Source organism: Taurulus bubalis, assembly GCF_910589615.1.
Source record: "Taurulus bubalis genome assembly, chromosome: 12".
Classification (NCBI taxonomy): domain Eukaryota; kingdom Metazoa; phylum Chordata; class Actinopteri; order Perciformes; family Cottidae; genus Taurulus; species Taurulus bubalis.
The window spans coordinates 12,148,429-12,169,799 of record NC_136600.1 but is presented as its reverse complement, the minus strand read 5'-3'; the positions used below and the strand labels follow the sequence as shown (position 1 = coordinate 12,169,799).

General features: G+C 43.5%; 1 protein-coding gene across 2 annotated transcripts; it reads right to left on the bottom strand.

Annotated features, from left to right (window-relative positions):
- Positions 1-2,096: 2,096 nt before the first annotated feature.
- Positions 2,097-21,050, bottom strand: nr2f5 (nuclear receptor subfamily 2, group F, member 5; the record flags this gene model as incomplete). 2 transcript variants are annotated; one of them, XM_079227030.1, is made up of 4 exons in its annotated part: positions 2,097-2,416; positions 6,946-7,192; positions 9,402-9,682; positions 20,672-21,050. In XM_079227030.1, the coding sequence occupies 4 exons, from the start codon at positions 21,048-21,050 to the stop codon at positions 2,097-2,099; spliced, it is 1,227 nt and encodes a 408-aa protein (XP_079083156.1). The 2 variants fall into 2 exon arrangements, with proteins under 2 accessions (XP_079083156.1, XP_079083157.1); XM_079227031.1 differs by having other exon boundaries at positions 20,684-21,050.
- Positions 21,051-21,371: the final 321 nt, after the last annotated feature.

Genomic DNA, 21,371 nt, shown 5'->3' with positions numbered 1-21,371 from the left:
GGTTGTTTTGATCAATAGTCAAACATGTGTACAGAAACACTTTGGAGTGTTGACTTCATCGATAAACATAAAATCACAGACAAGACTAAATACTGTAACTCATTTTGTGTGCTCTGCTTTAAACATACTGAGGTCGCAATTATATGACAGTAAAAGACAGCAGAAAACGTACTGTGAACAACAGAATTTTATTTCAATTAATGGATAATCCATATTTCCAAACAAAAGAAGAGGGGATAAAAACAAACTCATAGGAGCTTTCTGTGAATTCATTTATAAACAGACAGCTTTCTAAGGTCCCAGATGGCCTTTCCAATGCCAATGTTGATACCACAGTGCCATGTTGGAAATGTGAGACAGGTTGTCAAAACAAGCTTCCACCAAGGGGAAGAAAAAACAACAACAACAACAACTTAAAATAGTCCTAAACTAAGTCACAGTCATAAGTCCAACTGGGATAGTAGTGTAACATAGACTGAGGTTTTCAGAGGTTAGTGATACTTTTCTCTAGGATATCGGTACGATAAGCTCAAATGACATGAGTCAACGGGGTTTTCCCTACATGACAATATCATCAGGAAGTGGAAAAGAACTCGCATGAAGTCTAAACAATGAAAGTGCTGAGGATGTCAAGCAGAAATATTTGTTCTCTCTGTTGATGGATAAAAAATGTTTTCCATAGTTTGCATCACTTTTCTACGACTTTGTGTGCACATTAATAATTTTTACATCGCGTGAGTTCATTTCCTCTCCTGACGGGACATAATACCTGTTATAACAGGTAACGAGAGATTATGGCACAGTCATAAGATAAATGCTCAGTGACAAAATCTTTGTTCTAAGGCAAGTACAGCTAGTTTTGTAAAATGCTCCCCTCCCCCCAATTCATAAGGTCCAATATTGACAATCAAGACAATAAAACAAAAATGAGGATGCGTTGTGTCACACCTGTGAAAACAACATGTACAAGGTTTTAATTGGCCTTTTAATAAGTGAAAAGGTCGATCGATCAAATGGCATTAGGGCAGCAAGAATCTACCAGTGCTGTGATTTCTTTCAGGCGTGAATAAGTGTAAGTTCTGACTAGTTTACAATGCAAGTGCCTAGACTTTCTTTTTTCTTTCTTTTTTTTTACAAATTCCTTCTCTGCCCCTGAGACCCCAGAACAAGTATATAGTCAAATTATAGACACAATTTTCATCACCAACATGACCACAAACATATCCAAACAATATGCATTTTTCAGCTTTGGCACAGGCTGCTGTAAATTTCTACTGGTATTTTGCTCTTGTACTGATATTGGCATGTCTGTCTGTCTGTCTGTCTGTCTGTCTGTCTGTCTGTCTGTCTGTCTGGCTACCTCACCTTTGAACCTGAGCTTTTCCCATTGAACCCTAATATGCTATAGATGCCTATGAATCAACAATATACTGTACATATGGACACAATCATGAGTTTTCTCTCCATATAAACAGTGCTAATACAAACACACGCACATTAAAACATATCCTCTGCAAAAGCCCGAGACATTTTGGCATTTGTCTTCTTTTAATGGCTTCTGGCTTTCTTTTCAAAAATGTGTATATTATACAGGGGGCCTTGTGCTCTTGGTTTTAGAGTCCCATTGGCAAAGCCCTTGCTCAGTATTTGTCATACTGAGATGCTCGTACGCAGTCTTAATAAATGTAGGCTAGCACCAACAACAAACCAACTGTTTTGTCTTTTTCTGCCCCTGGTTTTCATGGGGTTTGAGACTGACATCTGAAGTGAGTCCAACAGACCTGCTGGTGAACTGCGCAATAACCCGTTCGACCAACTTGTCCGTCTCGCGCCACATCTCAAATGTAGACTGCACTGCCGGCTGGCGGACTGCAACGAGCCACAGAGTCTCTGCAGCGGCCACGGTGAATGATTGTCTGGCTTATGTAACCGGGACGGTAATAGATTACATTGCCAGGGTGTGTTTTTGAGCGGAATGGTGAGGGAGAAGTTGAAGTGAATGAAGGACAGGATGGATGGATGGGTGAGAAGTCAGATGGACGTTCGGCCTTGCATTTCTCCCACAGCTTCTCCTCTTTCTCGTCTGCCTCTCCACCTCAGGGCCCGTTCTCGTTGTAGTGGAGGGAGATGGGCCGGTCGCGCTGCACGGTGGGCATGTAGGGCCAGTTGTAGCTGGAGCCCGAGAGCAGCATGTCGCGGAGCAGCGTCTCGATGGGTGTCTTGCCCACCAGGCGGACGAAGAACAGCTGCTCTATGACCGGGGAGGAGACGATGCGCAGGGATGGCAAGCGGAGGAGGAGGCGTCCGAAGCGGTTTGGCTGGCTGGGGTACTGGTTCCTTACGTACTCCTCCAGGGCGCACTGGGACTTCTCCTGGATGCTCTCCACGTGGGTGACGTCTGACAGCCCCATAGCATCTAGAGGGAAGGAAGAGAGATTCAGGGCTTGTTACATATAATCCTTATTGTAGTGTCTGAATCAGGAGGCAAGAAAGTACAAAACATTAACAACACATTAGATGAGACAAATACACATTACACACATTAGATGAGACAAATGGCGATTTTTTTTTATGATGATATTCTGTAGTAGAAAACTGATGCTTAGATTTTGCCAAAATGTAACCTGTGATAAGTGACTCAACGTGAGGTTGACCTGATACTTTAAATCTCATCTCGATGATTAAAGCAGATACATGTTGACCCAGAGGAGTAATACAATGTAATGAGCTTGACAGTTGCTTTTTTAAATTCTTTTTTATTTCAAATTCCTCAAGTCAGAGAAATCTTGCTCAAACTTGAGGAAATCAAGGTTGCCACTGCAGAGATGCGTATCTACCACTACCCCTGTGGTCTGTGTTCACAGCACACGACAGCGTTCCCTTTTCCCCGCAGCCGGAGGTCATGTTCTGCCTGCCGCCTCCTCACACCTCCCCTCCTGCCGGCCCCCGCCTTAGGAAAGAGTCTCGCACAGTCGATATAGTGCGTAACGCTGTGCGCGATACTTTTCGCACCCTCTGTGTGCAGGGGAGAGCACAGGGGATTTAGCAAAGGGGGTCAGAGACGTGTGAACTCAAAACAAAGACACAATTCACTGTACTGTGCCACATACTGTACATTGAGTGGGAGTGCTCTCTGACTGCCCCCTGAATGAACCCTCCTTTGAAAGACAGGTTTCCGATGAGGGCAATTTCTTCTCAAGCGCGTTCTTTTGGTCTGAAAGCGCTGGCCCGTATGTTTTAACCTGTCACCTTGCATCGTTGTTCCCCTTTGTCATCTCACACTTTGATCTGTCCCCTGCGTAAACCCTGCTGGGCCTTAGCTCCATAGAACAACAAAAAATGTAATATACGTCATATTTTAATTGAGTGTGTCAGACCCTTCCCTCCCTCAGCGGCCACTATTCTCATAATTCTGAGTGAATAATTACTCCCACTTCAGCTGTATTTCCCTTCCACGCGGGTGGGGGGTGGGAGGGGGTTAGCTGGACTGCTTTCTTTTTCTTTTTCAGGGCCGCCATTTTGGGTCCTGCGTGACAAGGCAGTCCCTGCCTGGTTGGGATTAGTAAAGCTGTCTGTGGGACCGAAACCACATCGCGTGCCGAAGCGACAGCTCTGCGGGCGCCCTTACACGCCAAGCGCTGTGTTCTTTTGTCTGATCCTTGGGCACACACCGGGTCAGTGGGGGTGAAGGATCAGGGTGGCAGCGCTGAGATGCCCGATCTCTGATGTGGCTTGATGGGCCTGGGCTTCACAGGAGGAGCGGAGGGAGGGGACTCGGAGGGAGGTGAAAGACGATTGGTGTTTGTCTAAGCTTGTTAGCTCATCCCACCAAGTCTGCAGGAGTCAGGTTTATTAACGGGTCTATCTAGTGTGTGCGTGTGAGCATGTCCGTCTCCATTAAATTCAAATTTCTGTGTTCGCATCTGCATGTTTCACTAAATGTATTGTCTTCTTTTGGCAAGACGTCTGCAGTTTTTTTGCGACGTGTATACATGTGGGTACATCTGCCCGCATGCGGGGAAGTCACATGGGATGCTCAGGGCTACAGGGGTTATGTAGGTCATGGCCGGGGCTGTTGCGAATCCTCCGTCTCACTGAAACCCACTATACATAATTCAACTCCCGTGGTGGGGGCAGGGGTCCCGGAGCCTGGGCTAGGCTTGGGGTTGGGTTTGGGGAGCGTATAGGGAGGAGGGGTGGATGACTGGTTTCAATAATAGATGGGATCAAGGAGGGGAGATGGCTGATGAGTGCAGGGGAGAGGTGGATCTACAGACACATACATACATGCTAGAGAGGCGCTAGGTAAACGCAGAGTGAAGCTGACAAGCCATGCAAAGGAGAAAAGAGGGAGAATGCAATAAACGAAAAAAAAAAAAATAAATAACAGGGACGAGACACATCTCGGTGTTGGCTTCTTCACCATCCGTTTCCCCCTGGGTCACATAGCATGATCTCTCTGTGAAGTATCCCAGATGTGACAGTATTTTGGCTGGCACTGGAGCCCAGTGACTGTTAGGATAAACCTCAACAGGGTTTGTATATAGAAGTATCAAAACAATGCCGATCTCATGGGATTCCTCAAGATGTAACACCATTATATTTTGATTTAATAGTGTCTGCAGCTCAGTGGGGAGAACATAATGCCACACAGGGAGGAGGGTGTGTTTTTTTAAGAGCTTTGGGTGCAAACAGCTATAAATAGCCAAATCTGTGCGTGCATAAAGGTACTTTTTGTCAGTACGTCCATCTGAGAGTTGTTTTATGCAGGTGAGAAGTTACCATCATCATCAATAATATAAGATTACAGCAAATGATCAATACATTTCACATGGAAACTATTTTAGCACATCGTGGCTGCTGGCTTCCTTTTTTTAGGTAGTAAACATGGTTTGGTGGGTTCAGATTAGCATGTGTTTCTCTTTATAAATGATGTATCTGTCTCTATCTGAACTTTCTTTTGGTACAATGTCAATAAAAAAGTTTCTCCAACAAAATGTGAAATATATTACATGGGCTGAAATCTAAATAAAACTTAGATCAATACTGATGCCAAAGATTCAAGTAAAATCTTACGGTTAACCCCAGCAAAAAAAAAAAAAAGAAGTGATTTAAGTGAGACACAAGCAGCTACTCCCATGAAGAGTATCGGTCTTTTTACAGTATTGGAGAGCGATCAAATTACAGTGAAATTCATGGAGGGCAGAGACCATGACTGACTAGTGGGAGCACTGTAGCAGAAGCATTTGCATATGGAGCCAACGAGACGATATCTGCTGCAGCATTAGAGGTCACGTCCCGGTCAGCCTCGGCGGAGGTGAAAAGGTTGCGGGTTAAACACAGTTGAAGTCGGCCTCATGAGTCTGTCTGTGAGCTCTAACTGGAGCTCACAGACAGACTGGCTCACAGACAAACTGGCTCTGACAGCAGAGGGAAGAGATTTTTCTTAGCACCAAGAACTTCCAATGTTATGGTTAAATCATCGAGTATTGGTCCAAATTCACAATCTTGGACCGCAGTTTGGTTCTCAGTGCTGATAATTAGCTAGCTTTTACGTGACTTTGGTGGCTTCTTCTATGTGTTAAATGGCTTTCTGTCTAATAGACATAGGTGTCAGTTATGTAAATGTCCATTAAGTTTTCTCACTGATAGATTTTTTAACAAGTTTTTGCATCAAAGCCTTAATTTTCAGTCATTTTCAGTGGAAGAGGTGCTCGCCTCCTCTTCTTCTTCTTCACAAGAGGATACTCTCACATTAGCTCACACGGCGTATGTTAAGCATTTCGCAGGATATTGCTCCACTGCGGATATTTTCAAAGACAATCCAACATTAGAAGTATGTCCACAAATTGTATTACATTTTTTGTGCAAATTAGATTATTGTTAAGATAATCAATGGAGACAGTGCTCCTAATAAGGCACCACAAGATGCACATTTCTATTCTTCCTGGGCAAATTTCACCTCGTGCTGCTGCAGCCTTTGCATTAATCTGATGGCATTTAGTTCAGATTTAAGTAAAACATACTTGAGCTCTTATGCAGACATTATGAGCAATAATTTAAAGTTTCACTTGAACTTCTATACCGGAAATATATTTTTAATACATAGTTATTTACATTTATGATTTAATTCAATGGTTTATATTTCGCCCTGATAAATGAAATTAATAAATTAAGTTTTATTTTCTGCTTGAGTTTACTTGGCTATGTCAGAGCAACCCTCCTATTGGCCATATCTTGAATTCAGGTTAAGCTGTTTACATGTGCTTTGATACCCTGCGATTAAGTGTCCCTGTCAACATGAATAACCCAATTAGCAGAATCCCATGCCAACAGAAGTCAGCGCACCCGCCTGCTAATTCCTCCCGTTCGGCCAGAGCAATAGTAAAGTTACTCACAGGAGAGAGGTGGTGTTTTCGTTGACATCAGAATCTACCCATAATCCTCTGTGGGTCCAAGTTTGAGTAGAGGATTAAGATCAAGTGAAAGCACTGTTTTCCATTGAAAATCTTAGTCTCAACAAATTATTTTGCACTCATATTTGATTTATTACACCAACATTCAACTTAAAGTAATGCTATTGTTAAACTTTATTTTGTTCCTATTCTATCTCTGCGAGAAAAATTGCATCCTCAACTGTCTGGCACGGTTGGCTCTTGAATTTCCTCTCCTAAGGTTTCTCCTATTTCTTTTTAGTTTTTCGATGTCCTAGTTTTGTATTGTTTTCTTAGAGAACTTATAGACCAATAATACCATACAATTAAAAATGTTGTGCCATGGATTTCTAATTTCTTATAAACTTTCGATGACACAGACTGGAGCCATCCAGCAATAAATCCTGCTTCAACATCCTGTTTCCACGTTACATGACACCATTGACATTTGATGCAGTTTCCCTGTAACTCTCCACTGTTTATATGACACATGCGCTTCATTCAAACTCACCAGACGTGAAGAGCACGATGGACTTGAGGCAGGAATATTCTGCCGTGTCGACCTGCAGGGCCTTCAGCTTCTCCACCTGCTCTTGGAAGACCCGGATGTGGTCCATGAAGGCCACAACCCGCTCCGCTGACATGGGTGATGCGTGCAGGCCTGCAGCTGCCAATAGAGGGGCCACATGGAGCGGCATGGAGCACTGGGCGGCGTTGAGGACGAAGAGCTCGCTCCATGACATGCGCAACAGCGCCACCTAGGAAAACAGGCAGCATAGAGTGGTTAATGTACTTTATGTCTAAAAAAATAATAACACCAGATTAAAATCATGTGGTCGACAGATCTGGATTTAAGAGTTCAACAATATGTCAATTTTTTTAAATCATAAACATGAAACGTTGCAATTTATTTAAAATACTACAGGGTGGAATCAATTAAAATGTGTCTCACAGGAATGATGCTTAAAAATGTGACAGCATGTTTGAGAAGGTCAAACTGTGTTTCAATAGCAACATTTCACATTCCATCTGAGTGTCAAGGGATGCAATAAACAGCCAATAATCCAAGCCACATTTGGAAATGGTCAGAATTTGGTCACATTATAAAAGACCAAATGCAGACTAGATACAGGACAGTAGCGCTATTCATGCACATATTTCTCCCCAACAAGTAATATATTCATTCACTAAAGGAAGAAGCAAGCGCACACACAGACCAGGCTCATGGCACAAAGCTCACAGAGAGCACCTTTTATAAACTGATTGAAAGGAAGAATTAATGTGATGAAACGTTTACTGTCAGTTTTAAAGGTCATACATATTACAAGAGGATGTGACAAGCTGTGTAATGGCACAAAGAAGAGAAATAAGCTTTTAATATACAATATGGCAACATCGTGATGGGTTGACAGAAACGTGTGACGTGATCACAATGGAAAATGGCAAAGCTCCGAAGTGCAAATCATTCACGCAAATTATCGATCATCGCTAACAAAAAACAATATTATTTAAAGGTTTTGAAAGGCACAATTGCTTTTAAAAAAATCATGATCTTTATATGTGAGGAGGAGAAGTCCCAAGATGAAGGCTGTGGATATATACAGGTGACAGGTTGACAGCCTGCAACAGGAATCCAACCACGTAAGACTCCCCTTTGCACTGAAGATAATTGTCTTTTTATAGACTTTACATTATTTTGTCCACCCTGGGTAATCTAGACACATAGTTAAAGATATGGATGCAGTTAAATTATGACACGTGTTGATGTCAGGTGTAAACAGAGTCATTTGATAGTTTTGAAAAGGTAGTTTCAAATAATAATTAAACAAAGTGGGTTTATAGAAAGCAGAGAACTGGTGGCACATCGCTAAAGCACTCACTGTGAGAGACGGGACATCTCGACATGACGTTAATGGTGTATTAATGATATGGTGCAGCTACAGCGTGACATATCTGTGATATGTCGGCCCAAGGTGCATGTGAATATTTATAGGTCAGGCGTTTCCTCCGTGCCAAGACTTTACAGCTGGTATAAATCTACATATGCCGCATTGACATTGAGTTTGTTGTGCCGGTTTCTGCCTCCAGTAAATAATAACACAACATCATTTATTTGTATATTCCACTGAGTGATGATGATTCTCAATTAATGAAAAGAAAAAATAATATTTAGAAGCTCAATTATTTTTCAAAGTGTAAGGAGAGGGCGAGATGTCATAAATAAACTGTTTATTAATCATAATTTCTTTTGGTTTTGATGAAGTTGAACAGGAGAATTTAATTGTGGCTCTGGCTCTACATTTCTTTAAAAGCAAACATGAACTGAGGAAATGTGATGTAAAAAAATGTTAACATGTTGCAAAGTGTTGGGTGATATTTATAAAGGCATCCAGTATATGATATACTGTACATTACAGTATGGACATCCTTAGATGGTAAGTTTCTACATTTGGAGGCTGGAAGCCAATCCCTTATGTATGTTCCCTTTACATGCTTTCCTGGAGGACCAATTTGACATGAAATGCACTCATTCTCTTTCTTAACAGAGAATTAGATGCTAAAATGATAACACTCATTTAAACTACATATGAAGCTACAGGTTGGACTGCAAACACGGGTAAACACCTAGCCTGGGTCAAACGTTGCCAGGTACAGTAATGTCCTTGGGACACATGTCGTTTTTACACTTTTGTTTTTGTATTTTATCCAATTCATGAGATATAACATGGCAGTTATTAAGATTTAAAGGTGCTGTATTTGTTATCTTTGTGGAAAACCAGGCTAGCTGTTTCTCCCTGTTTCCAGTACTGATGCTAAGCTAGGCTATCCCGCTGCACAGACACAAGCGTGGTTTCCACCTTCTCATCTAACTCTTGACAAGAACACAATAAGCCCAAAATGTCAAACTAAACCTTCAGAGTTGGATATTTAAATGTAAATTAATTGCCATTAAAGTGGCAGTCTCACCTGGTCCATGAGCTGCAGATCGGGGAAGAAAGGGATGTTTTTGGCCCACTCCACAGCACTGAAGAGCAGCCTGGCCGCCAGCTCGCAGATGTTCTCAATGCCCATCAGGTTGTTTCCCTGCATGCACTGGGCCCCGTAGCGAGATGTGGGGTAGGGCTCTGCGCGCAGCAACAGAGAAATGAAGCCGGATAGGTAGGGCTGGCCGTTGTACGGGTCGGTGCCGTTGGTCAGGTACTGTCCCGGGCTGCTCTGGGAGTTCGATGTGCGTCCTCGTTGGACAGCTGATAGAAAACAAGACAGGTGAAGGTGAGAATTCAGCCGCATTAATCTCGACTTTTAAACATGAATATGTGATATTTGTTCAGTGTTTCTGTTTCTTCTCGCTTTGCGTATGTCCTCTTCTATGTCTGTCTGAAAAGCGCACTTTTTTTAAAATTTATTTAGGAGCTTTAACAGAGTGAGATACACCCAAAGCTGGTCTACATCCAAACGGCCTCTGTACAGCCTGCATGTAATATGGAGTGAAACCAAAACGCCTGCAGCAGAAACAGAAGGGAGAGGAGACGAAGACGGAGGGCAAAGAGTAAAATTGGGCATATAAAATGTGTTGGGTGGGGGGAGGTTTACAGAATGAGGTCAAAGGGGCAAAAAGTGTGACGACGGGAACATTTCTCTGATTCCTAAATATGTCAGCTCTCGTCATTTCCGTGGAGCAGAAGAAAGTGCCCGGCCAAGGCCACTCTGCCCCTGCTGTTGTGCATCAATGAGTAATGACAAGCAGCAGCTGGTAAAGATATACCACTTCTTCACACCTACATATGTTATGCATCCGCATATGCATATACACATGCACGCACCACACATGAATATGGTAACACGCCCCCCCTCGAACAAACCACCCTCCCTCTCCTGGCAAATGGCTCAGCCTGAGGAGAAAAGGGCACGCAGAGGCCAAGCTCTCGTACGCACATAAAAACGGCCAAACCCCCCTCCTCTTACCCCCCGTGGAGCAATGATGATGCGGCGAGTGCTCGAAAGGCCTATTTGGAAAACACCTGTTCAGTCATCACACTGTCTGACTAATAACTCCATCTACTGTTACACAGAGAGAGGAGGGTGGGAGTGGAGGGGCAATGAGAATGCAGAGGGGCGGGCCGCGTGAGGGGAAAAATTAGGTAAAAGGGTGAAATGGCGAGATAAGGTGGAGAGGGAGCGATCGAGAGGTGATAAGTTGAGAAAGGGGAGCTTAAGGGCCGGGAGAGGGGAACGAGAGAGAAGGTGCAGAGTCCAGTGGATTTGAATATAATCTGAGATGAGGCTTCAGATAGAGCGGTGGTTTACATAAAGAGACAGGTGGAAGCTGGAGGTGGAGGGAGGGGGGAAATAAAAGGGAGGAGGAGGGGTTTGGAAAAATGCTTTTCAACTCTGCATCACCTGTCACCTCGCACACAGCAGCTGTGTCAATTGAACGCACCGTGGCACGTCCGAGAACCGAGAGGTCAAATCACTCAAGAGCAAAAAAAGCCTTTAATTCTAGCCTGAAAAATACCTCAGCACAAAAGGTGTTGACCTCAAAGTACTAGTTTTCCCTGTGAACTTGTGTCAACCCGCGTGCTCCCGGAAAAGAATGCGGCCTCCTTTCGCAAACAGCGCAGTCTCGCTGTGGAGAGGTGTTGCCTGTCACAAAGACGTTGCACAATGGGACATTCCTTGTCATTCGCACTCCACAAGCTCTCGTCTCGCTTTGCAAGGGACGGCTGTCAGATTAGCCACACGTGTCTGTCTTTGCGGGGGTTTCACAAACCAATGAAAATGAAACACCGCCTTGAGCAGCTGGGGTGAAAGTAGTCTCAGTGCAATTTCCACAAAGATTACCTGGTCAAATGTGTTTTTAGTCCCTCTGAGGTGCTTTGAGCTAAAGTATACAGAGCTGTTGCTGTCAGCACGAGAAGCAGCAGCGCTCAACAAGTCCCCAAAATCAAACGTCAAACTACTTGTGTGGTATAATCGCTCTTTAGAAACACACTGAATCCTTGTATGCATGACAGGAAAAAGAAAAATAGAAAAATAAATCTGTTTTTTTATTGGACAATGCTCTGGTTAAGGTTCAGGCGCAGAAACACCTTGGTTAGGGTTGGCAAATCATTGTGGTTTGTTACTTAGTACTTAAGGTTGGGGGACCTTTGTTGTCATGGTTACAATAACATGCACGCGGTTAAGCTCATGGTCGACCGTGGTCACGGTTAAAAGAAAATAACTTTGGCTGTCGGGGGGAAACAGGAAACGGGATCCGTCGCTTTGTTGGGAAGAGTTCCTGACCTCATCCCTGCGTGGACTTTGGCGCTCTACAATAACATCACCCGACTTCCTCTTTTGCTCACGGGGGGACAACAGTCATCACATCGAGGGCTGCCGGAGGGCTTTGTGGCTTGAACTTTAGCATGTGTCACTTTAGGGCACTTGCTGAAAGGACCCATTCTGTCTTGTTCCCTGAGAGGACAGTCTCCTGAAAAACTCTTTCCCCGACTGGCCATGTCTAAGTCAGAGCACTTCCATAACCCAAAACTGTCACTCTGCCCTGGCTTGTTAATATCATCTAGAACAAGAAAGAAATCTATTCTACAGGGGGTCAACAACCTGGTTTCCACTTCTTTTGGGCTCCTCACTAATGCATTGAAACAGCCGTGAAACCCACTGTCCCTGACTTTCACAGGGAATGCACCAAATTCTTCCAAATTCAATGACGTTCCACAAATTCCACGACCTGTTGGTACCCTGCTGCCTCTCGTGCCGCTGATATGCGAATTCACAGCTATTAATCTGCTTTCAAATTGATTCGTGGTTAATCCTGCGGATGGCGGCGAATATACTTGATCCACTTGACTTTTCAAAAGCCTCATTGTGGGGGTCACTCGTGGCTGAGAGGCAGAGCACTTGAGGACTTCTGACTGCGACACATCACTCTCTGTTTTTTTCTGAGGAGCAGAGAGAGAGAGAGAGAGAGGGATAGAGGAAAGGCCCGAAAGAATTGAGAGAAAGACAGGCATATAGACGTGCAGAGACAGAGAGATGTAGTATCTTAATATAGAAGAGGGCAGCGATAGAGCGAGAGAGACATAAATGACATTAGAGAGAAACAGATGCCTGAGGATAAGACAAAAAAAAAGGAAAGCAGGGTCAGAGAGATCGAGAATAACGGGGGGGATGGGAGTATAAAGTCAGATTTGGGTGTCTGCCATAAACCGTTTCCTGCTTTTTAATTGGTGCACTGTGGCTCAGCTCAATGTATTGGACTGAGCTTGTCAACGGACGACAAACTTGAAATCCGAGCGATGTACACAGTCATTCTTCCTGGAAAACAAAATTATTCGGATACCAAATTGAGGGCAGAAAAAAAAAGTCACGAAATAAAGACCTACAAATCCCTAAAAGCCAAAACAAAACATCATCCCGTGTACGTAAGTAGGGCATGACATGAGGGTGAGGAGGAAAGTGCATGCAAACAGAGGTACCATGGGACATTTCAGCTGCGACTTTCAAAATGCCACTTCAGCAAATGGCAGCTGGAAGAGTGCACAGTTCGCTGCCTGGCTGCCCGGGATTAGCCTCTGGGTCAGACTGTTAGTGGAATTACAGCAGCTAAATACAATTAAGGCCTATCAACATTTGGACTAAAAGGTCACGGTGCCGGGGCAACACAGACACATTATAGATTCGTCTGACAGTTGCATTTAATAAGTAGATTTTCCCTTTCTAAAGTCTCCATTGGTGAGCGAAAAAGAAATACATGTTCTTGCATGAACCTGGGCCTGTCTCTCCATGTCACATCTGCAATCAATAAAAAGTAGTTTTATCTGCTGATGAAAACATGTGGATGCCTGTGTACATGTACGTGATCCCGCTAAGAGAGATGTTTTATTTCGGCCCTGAACTTTGACCTGCAGGTCACTGCTCTGCAGCAGGGCAAAGCTCCCAAAGAGAATCAGATAGGAGGCAGATAGGAGCTAATGTGTAAACCAGGAGAGCGCTCGAGATAAAGAGACAACCGACGTGATGTTACGGAGCAGACTAAGTTGGCGGGTTATTTATTACCTGGTCTCCACCAAATATAATGTGTCAATCAAACAGCGGTGATGCTCCATATTGGAGCTGCTCTTCAGAGTCAAGAGTTAATGTGATACATTCTTATTTCTATGAAACGGATATAACACTGTGGCTAGTTGAGTCCATGGTCCACAGCATTTGTCCCATCGTGTGCTATTGTGTAAGAGCAAGTTCTGTTTAGCCAAAATAAATAGTTCACCCTGCATTTCAGAACGGTTCTCTATTAAAGCTGCTATAATCTATATTTTTTTGCATTTAAAACCAGTCACATGACTACTTTTTGACATCTTTCAGCTTGTTTTGGTTTTCAAAACAGTAAACTTTACCGCTTTGATTTACTCTCTCTTCTCTTTGAAAAAGCTCTAAAAAAAGCACTGTACACAACCTGCTCAGCACCAGACAGCAGCATGTAGCAGCCAGATATGTCCCTCAGGAAAGTTTGCCACATCAATTTTTTAAGCAGTAATATGTCAGTGTTGTGTTTACAGCTCGTTTCCACCGCCCCCTAGTGGTATCAAAAAAACTGTTATTGAAGGTTTAAAAATACTGTTTCCATGTGTTGATACTAGTCGCTAATATAAATGTACACTAAAAGTTTAGCATTTAATACGTGTTTAATGGTATGATAGTTGGACCACAGATTAATTAATAGTTGCGTCCCACTAAAGGGGGGTGGGGGGGGAGAAATAGAGCACCTGATGAAGCAAAATGATAATTTGTTTGTACAAACTTTACCAGTCAGCTAAACTCACTAGCAAGCCATCTGCACACTGAAAAAGGGTCCGACTCAAGCATGAAGGAGCAGGTATGCGACAAACGCGAGAGCCGCGTCAGAACGAGAGTGCAGAGGAAAACCGGAGGCAGTGCAGGAGCGAGAGGACAAGCAGTGACACAGACAGAGAGAGACAGAGCCATGGAGGGCAGGGGAGCATCGCGTGAGGAAGTTTGGTTGCTTTGTCGCGCGTGGAGGCAGTTGCCTCAGTCCCTCTCTTAGACTTTGATGAGGCAGTTCCTGAATTAATTAGCTAAGCAAATTCACCCTGAACTCAGTGACTCACACTATCCTTATTTACACTTAACGCACAACCCCTCCCCTCCTCTCTTTATCTAACACACAGTGGGCCACAGCAGGGCTACGTCCATGTGTTTCCTTTGGAGAAGAGATCTGAGAAAGACACATGCATTGGCTGCTTGGCTTTAAATGTAGTTGCTCAGTAGTTGTTGTTATTATCATCAGACAGTAAAAATAGAGACTGTGACTGTGAATTATTTTAGTTTTTAAAAGCCAATTTTAGTGCTGGAGCTTTGTTTTCTTTACTATTCTTTTTTCACGGTCAGATGGGCAATACATTTAAAGGGACAGTTCACTCAACACATTTACTCCCACTTATCCCTAGTGGTATGGAGCCATATATTTTTGGTTCATTCTTCTCCTTTTATCAAGATATGAGATATCTGCGACTGAGACTTCCGCTGCCGCGGCAATACAGTGGAAGTGAGTGGGCTTTTGTTTCCGGTTATCAAATCCCAAACCATCCACCCCAAAAGAGAGCTGCTCACCAACCCACACGTGAGTCATCGTTAGTCTGTGTTGCAACACACAGTATTAGCTTCACGTCAGGCTGTTTCAGAGGCTTTTATTTTGGGCAACAAAAGTCCCCACAAAAAAACAACAAACATATTTTCACATTTCTTTTCACACCTTCTGTTTTTGAAGATCGGACCTGAACACCTGAGCAAGTGAGACCAAAACCATCTGCACGGCCAGAAACTACAAGGGAAATGGTGAAAAGACTATTTTATAATATGAAGAGATTATATGAGGAACTTAATTCAAATTAGAGGTGGAGAACATGACTAGCCAATATCCATATGTATTTAAATTTGAAACCGGTTCCAAATAGGGACAAATTGAAAAAGTATTTTAAAACGTCGTATTTTTTATTATTATTTTTTGTAATGCATTTCGGTCATCACTACAACTGCACTCCCACTCAGTGAGCCTCGTAAGATCATCAACTAGATGCCTAAATTATAAATGATACACAGATTCCCCCACAGCCCTTTAATAGAGAATGAATGTGTGGCAGACTGAAGGAGAAGCCTTGTTGGGGTTAAATGTTTCCGACTGTTTCCGATTCTGTGTCCCTTTCTCTTGTGTGTGTGTGTGTGCGTGTGTGCGCGCGTGTGTGTGTGTGTGTGTGTGTGTGTGTGTGTGTGTGTTATTACAAGAGACCCGAGTGACACACAAAAACAGGTTGAGCCACTTAAAGTCTCAAGCCAAACAGTCCGGAGTCGGTCCATTTGTTAGAGTTGATTGACTGAAGGCACCTGAGAGGGTCACATGACTTTTGTCACGTTAGTGATACATTGGAATGTGCAGAAGGAAGCATTACCTTTTTAGAGAGTACACTCGTCACCTTGATGCATCCAAAAGCATAAAAAAACTAACATCATCAATCATATATTCTGTAATATTAAAGGGAGCCTTGGAGATAGTAACGCCAGGGCCTCCTGCATATTACTTTAATGGAAGCTGCAGTACTGAAAGATTTGTGAATGGGAGCCATTTACTTCTTCGAGGCCACTGATAATGACTACAAGTGCGGTGACAAGGGTTAAGTATTTAAATGTGTCAATAGCTAAACTATAAGTAAAGGTTTTCAGAGCCAAGGGAAGCCAGACTGCAGTATTCACCCACTGTGGAGTGTCTTCAAAACTGTCTTTCAGGGGACCCACTTTTGAAAAATGACCAACCAAATTCACAATCGGCTTGATCTATAAATCATGATAACAGCCAATTTGTGCGTAAATTAATGTTTCTGACCATTTTTACTGGATTTATTGACAACATGGCGGCTCGCAAACGTTCCCAAGTGCTTCTTTTTTTTTTTAAGGACTCGACAGCTGCGCCCCAAGATAAAAATAGTTTTAACTTTTGGAAATTTTGGAAAAGGTCACGTGATGAGGAACAACCAATCACAGCTAGCAGATATCATTTCTTCCTTCCGTTTGGTTGCTTAGAAACCGCAAAAGGCAGCAGGAGCTGTCTTAAACGCCTGAACCTTCCTGATCAGAAGAATTTGAACATTCAGGCTCTCTGATGGGGCTCAAATGTTAAATAAGGAAGAAATTCATGAAATCTCCTGCGACCCACCTGTGGGGTCCCGAGCCAGTCTTTGGGAATGACTGGATTAGTCACTGTTTACTCACTGGAGAGAGGCCCTGGACGCTCCACACATTTGGACTTTGACTTGAGCCTGTCTGTTATTAATGTTTTAGTTTTGGTTGACCTACATTTTCAGCCGCTGCCGGTATTTTGTCAGAGTGCAGTGTGGGTGAGAGGAGGCAGCAGCATTCCCACTGCGCACGTTGAATGTGTGTATTACAGATTCCTGTGATCCAAATGGATATTGAGACTATTTACTATCACTGCACTCCACTAACTCGGCGTGTCTGCATGTATCTGGGTGCGCTCATAGCTGCCCAGGTGCATGATTCAAGACGCACGCGGCCGACAAGAGGACAGTCTCATGGTGTGCGCGTGCATTAATCAGAGCGGTAAAAACTACCACACGTGTCTCTCTCTGTCCTCAGCTGCTCGTCCTTGTGGGCCGCTTCAAAATTAAAACATTCACTCCAGTTCAAAAGCAAACTGTCAGGCTGATTCTCTTTGCCTCTCCGCTTCCTATTCAACCTAGGAACCGTGCTGACAGAGAAACAAGACGGGGTTCTGTGTAGCTGCGTGGGGAGACAATGACACTAACGCTCCCATGGTTTTTTTTGGGCGGGGGGAGGGTTTCACAAGGTTTGATTCCCACTGAGCTAACACAGAAATGTTTGCTGCCATGGTGCTGAAAGGTACTCTGAATAAAAGTCTCCAACAAATGATATTATGTTCCACACAGCACGACTGCAGAAAGAGGTCAAACGTCCTCCTTTGGAAAAAAAAAAAAGAACATGAAACTAAGTGAAGTTGTCTCTAAATCGGACGTGGCCTACTCATGAAACTTTTAGTGTGTCTTCTCAGGAAGCTAAATATGAATTCAGCCAAAACAGCAAAGTCATGCAGCAGTGTTAGTGATATCAAAGGATGCTGTAAGGGTGGAGTAGCAGCGCCTACAGGACTCTCACATGTCAACATCACTTGTTCCATCCAGATGCACTTTCCCTCAGAAACACATTGTACTTAGTCGGGACGTGAAGTACAGTATGGACAATATGACCCGAGTAAAAAGGGATTTTAAATGATTAATAACTGTTTTAGCTCAACAAACATGCATTTCCACTTGTGGCATTCTGCTTTATTTTGACGATAGCTTCCCGCATATTGTTGGAAATGTCAAACAGAGATACCAAAATGCTTTTGTTTTTCTCCACCTGGATCATAACTGAGAATAAACACTGCCTCCCGTCCACAACCAGGTGAACCTGTTGAATAATGTAGAGAAAACATGCCTTGTGTCCTCAGGGAAGGATGACGGTAGCCGTGCGCTTCAACAGTTTCAGTTGGGATTTAAGGACACAGCAGTGTTTAATTCACTTAAGATGTTACAATAAAACAATGAAGATTTTGTTTCAAATATTCATGAATATTTATATGTACACAAATATTAAAATATGTATTTGTTGTGACTTTTACTTCATTAAAACAATGGGAGTCTTGATTAAATAGCTAAAGGACAATTGGATGTCTGTGATTCACTCAATTCATGCACAATATGTCTAATGACTTATGATCACGGCCTTTCTCAGCCTCACATTTAACACAATATAACCAGTTTATGTTGTTAAACTCTGTTTTTGGATTCTTTCCTTTTCCAAATTGTTGAGCAGGTCACGTGTCCGAACAAAACAATTTCCTAAATAGACAAATGAATGCTGATGAACAGAAGTCAGCCGACAAAGAGGATTTAAGGACACAGTTTAATCCTGCTGACCTCGAATGCACCAACAGATGAGCTCCGCCAATGTAAGTTGACCTGCTCTGCATTTAAGCCTTTAACACACAACTATAAGCCAGCACTGCAAAAAAAAGAGAAGAAAAATACTAATGAGCAGATAAGGATGTTTAAAACCTTATTATTTATATTATTTCTTTATTTTCAATTAAAGAATGTCTGGCCTTATTTTAATGCACTTTTTTTATTGTAGAATGACCACAAACTGAATTGAAAGAAATATGTCCTGCTAACTAGAAGAATACCACAAAATTAAGATGCTAAATGATAAAAGATGAAAACGTGTTTGCAGTGTAGAGCAGCTTTGCTGAGCAAAAGCATCGCAATGTGTTCTCATCTAAACAGCACGACTAATGCCAGTCCTGAGGTTTATAAGAAACGTCGTGGATGGTGGACAATATGACGCCTTCAAGGCTCAAAGGTCGGCACTGCGAGAAAAAAATACGTTTTTTAAAAATGTAAGAAAATGTAACTACGGAAGTAGAATTCTAATCTGCGTTCAAAATAGCGTGCATCTCCAAAATAGGACGAATAAGATTATTTTCAAATTATATATTCAGATATTTTTTTGCAATAAACACAATGCGATTTCCTCGGGTTCATTCAGTCGTAAAGGAGCGCCAACGTGTCGGTGTCGCTTGCGGGCATTTTACACGAGGTAAGACTGTGTGTACAGTATATACAGTACACACACACACACACACACACACACACACACACACGCACACACACACACACACACACACACACACACACACACACACTCACACACGCACACGTGCGCGCGCAGAGAGGCACAGTACACTAGCGGGAAACCCTTGAGGGATTGTCTCATCCAAGGAGGACGGGTATTTCCACCCTCTATACTGTATTTACATTTTGGCTCAGGCGGAGAACAAAGGGCGGAGGGGTCGTGGAGACACTGTCTGTCTTTAAAACATCCCCTGCCGAAGTGTCCTTGAGCAAGATTGCTCACTATGATGCTGCTGCTGACCTCATTCTGTTCTCTGAGAGAGAAAATAAACGGGTCGAAAAAGGACATCTTCAATAAAGACTTTGGACTTTTGCGGATAAACGTTTGGAACGCACTTTTTTACCCTCGCACTCACAGGACAGATGCCCACGATTCACCTGCGTAAAGGTGTGTGACATTGCTTTTGGCATTTGCAGGCATCACCCAAAAAGCTTATACAGAAATTCGGCCTTTTAATCATAAAATAGGTCGCCTCTAAATCACGAGTTTCTCTAATCCAAAGTGCATAAACAAAGACAAAACGAGCCCATGCGTAACGCTGCCATGCAGCACAGATGTTTCGGCCCCTTTCGGTTTGGAACATTTTAAAAATATGCACCATCTCCATCTCTCGTGAATAGGACGACGCTCCTCATTGATAATCAATAAGGGAAGCGCTCCTCTCCGCCGACACGTTGCCAGCGCTCCCCTTTGCGAGTAACTGACCGGTTGCTAATCCAACACAATACAACAAATGCAGCGGCATCCTCTTCTAGCGGCTCTGGGTGTCGGTGAGCAAACAGCATAATTAAAACAGGGGGACAAAGGAGGGATTTCACAGAGCAGAGCGCACCAGCGTGAATGGCGCTGGAATTGGTAAAAGAATGTGAAGTAAGCATTGTGTTTTTGCCGCAGGTGGTGGCTGATTATTTACCCATAATAGCAACAGTGGATACAAACTGTGTGACACGTTATAGGCTCAACAGGCATCAAGGAACGTGACGCGTATTTTACGCACAATTTATCTCACTGGCGCTAGTTGGACACAAGAGAGACCAAACAATATTTTGAAACAAGAGTGTTTAGTTTCAAATGCATAATGAAAAATCTGTATTTTCCAAGTTTGTCCTCATGTGTCAAATGTGTTCTTGCTGCACCTGTAATTCTGCTGCAAAGCTCTGCCGACGTGAAGAATTAGTCGCATGTTTTGAGACAGTAAAATATTTTACGGCTGAGTTTCAGACTTTTATGGCCTGTTAAGATTGATATTATACACTGGGCAACATTAGGTCACACACACACACATACACACACACACACACACACACACACACACACACACACACCCACACACACACACACACACACACACACACACACACACACACACACACACACACACACACACACACACACACAGATACATGAGTAAATAAATGTGCCACAACTTCACGCGGACATCCGTAACACACCTATGGTCTTACCCTCTCTTCGCATGCCGACTTTGAGGCACTTCTTCAGCCGGCAGTACTGGCACTGGTTCCGGTGGTGCTGGTCGATGGGACAGTCTCGGTTCCCCCGGCAGGTGTACGAGAGGTTCCGCCTCACCGAGCGCTTAAAGAAGCTTTTGCATCCCTCGCAGGTGAACTGGCCGTAATGCTTCCCACTGGACTTGTCCCCGCACACCATGCAGTCCACGTTGGGGATCTTGTCCCCGGAAAGTGCGTCGTTCCCCGGGGTGGAACCGTTGGGGGTTCCAGGCGCCCCGCCGGGCTCCTGGACGCATATCTGGAGCTGGGACCCCGGATCTGCAGAAATGTTCTCTGGCCACTGGTTTACTACCATAGCCATGCTATCCCCAAACACTTTGGTCTTTGTTAAAAATCACAGAAGGAGAGAGTGAGTGATAGAGATCCGTCCCGACGTCTTGGGAGAGGAAAACAAGGGAGGGCGAAAAGGCGCTTCCCACTTCCTCTGCAGAGGTCAATCTGAGCGTATCTGAGCGTATTTATACTGTATATTGTTTATAACGTGTATCTGGACTACTGCGGTCTTTCTGCAAACATCTACCAAAGTTCACAGCAACAGCGAGGTATCAACATGATCGATGCATACGAGCGAAGCATACAACTCCCGGTGTCCCTCGCTGCGCAGCAATCCATAAACACGTTG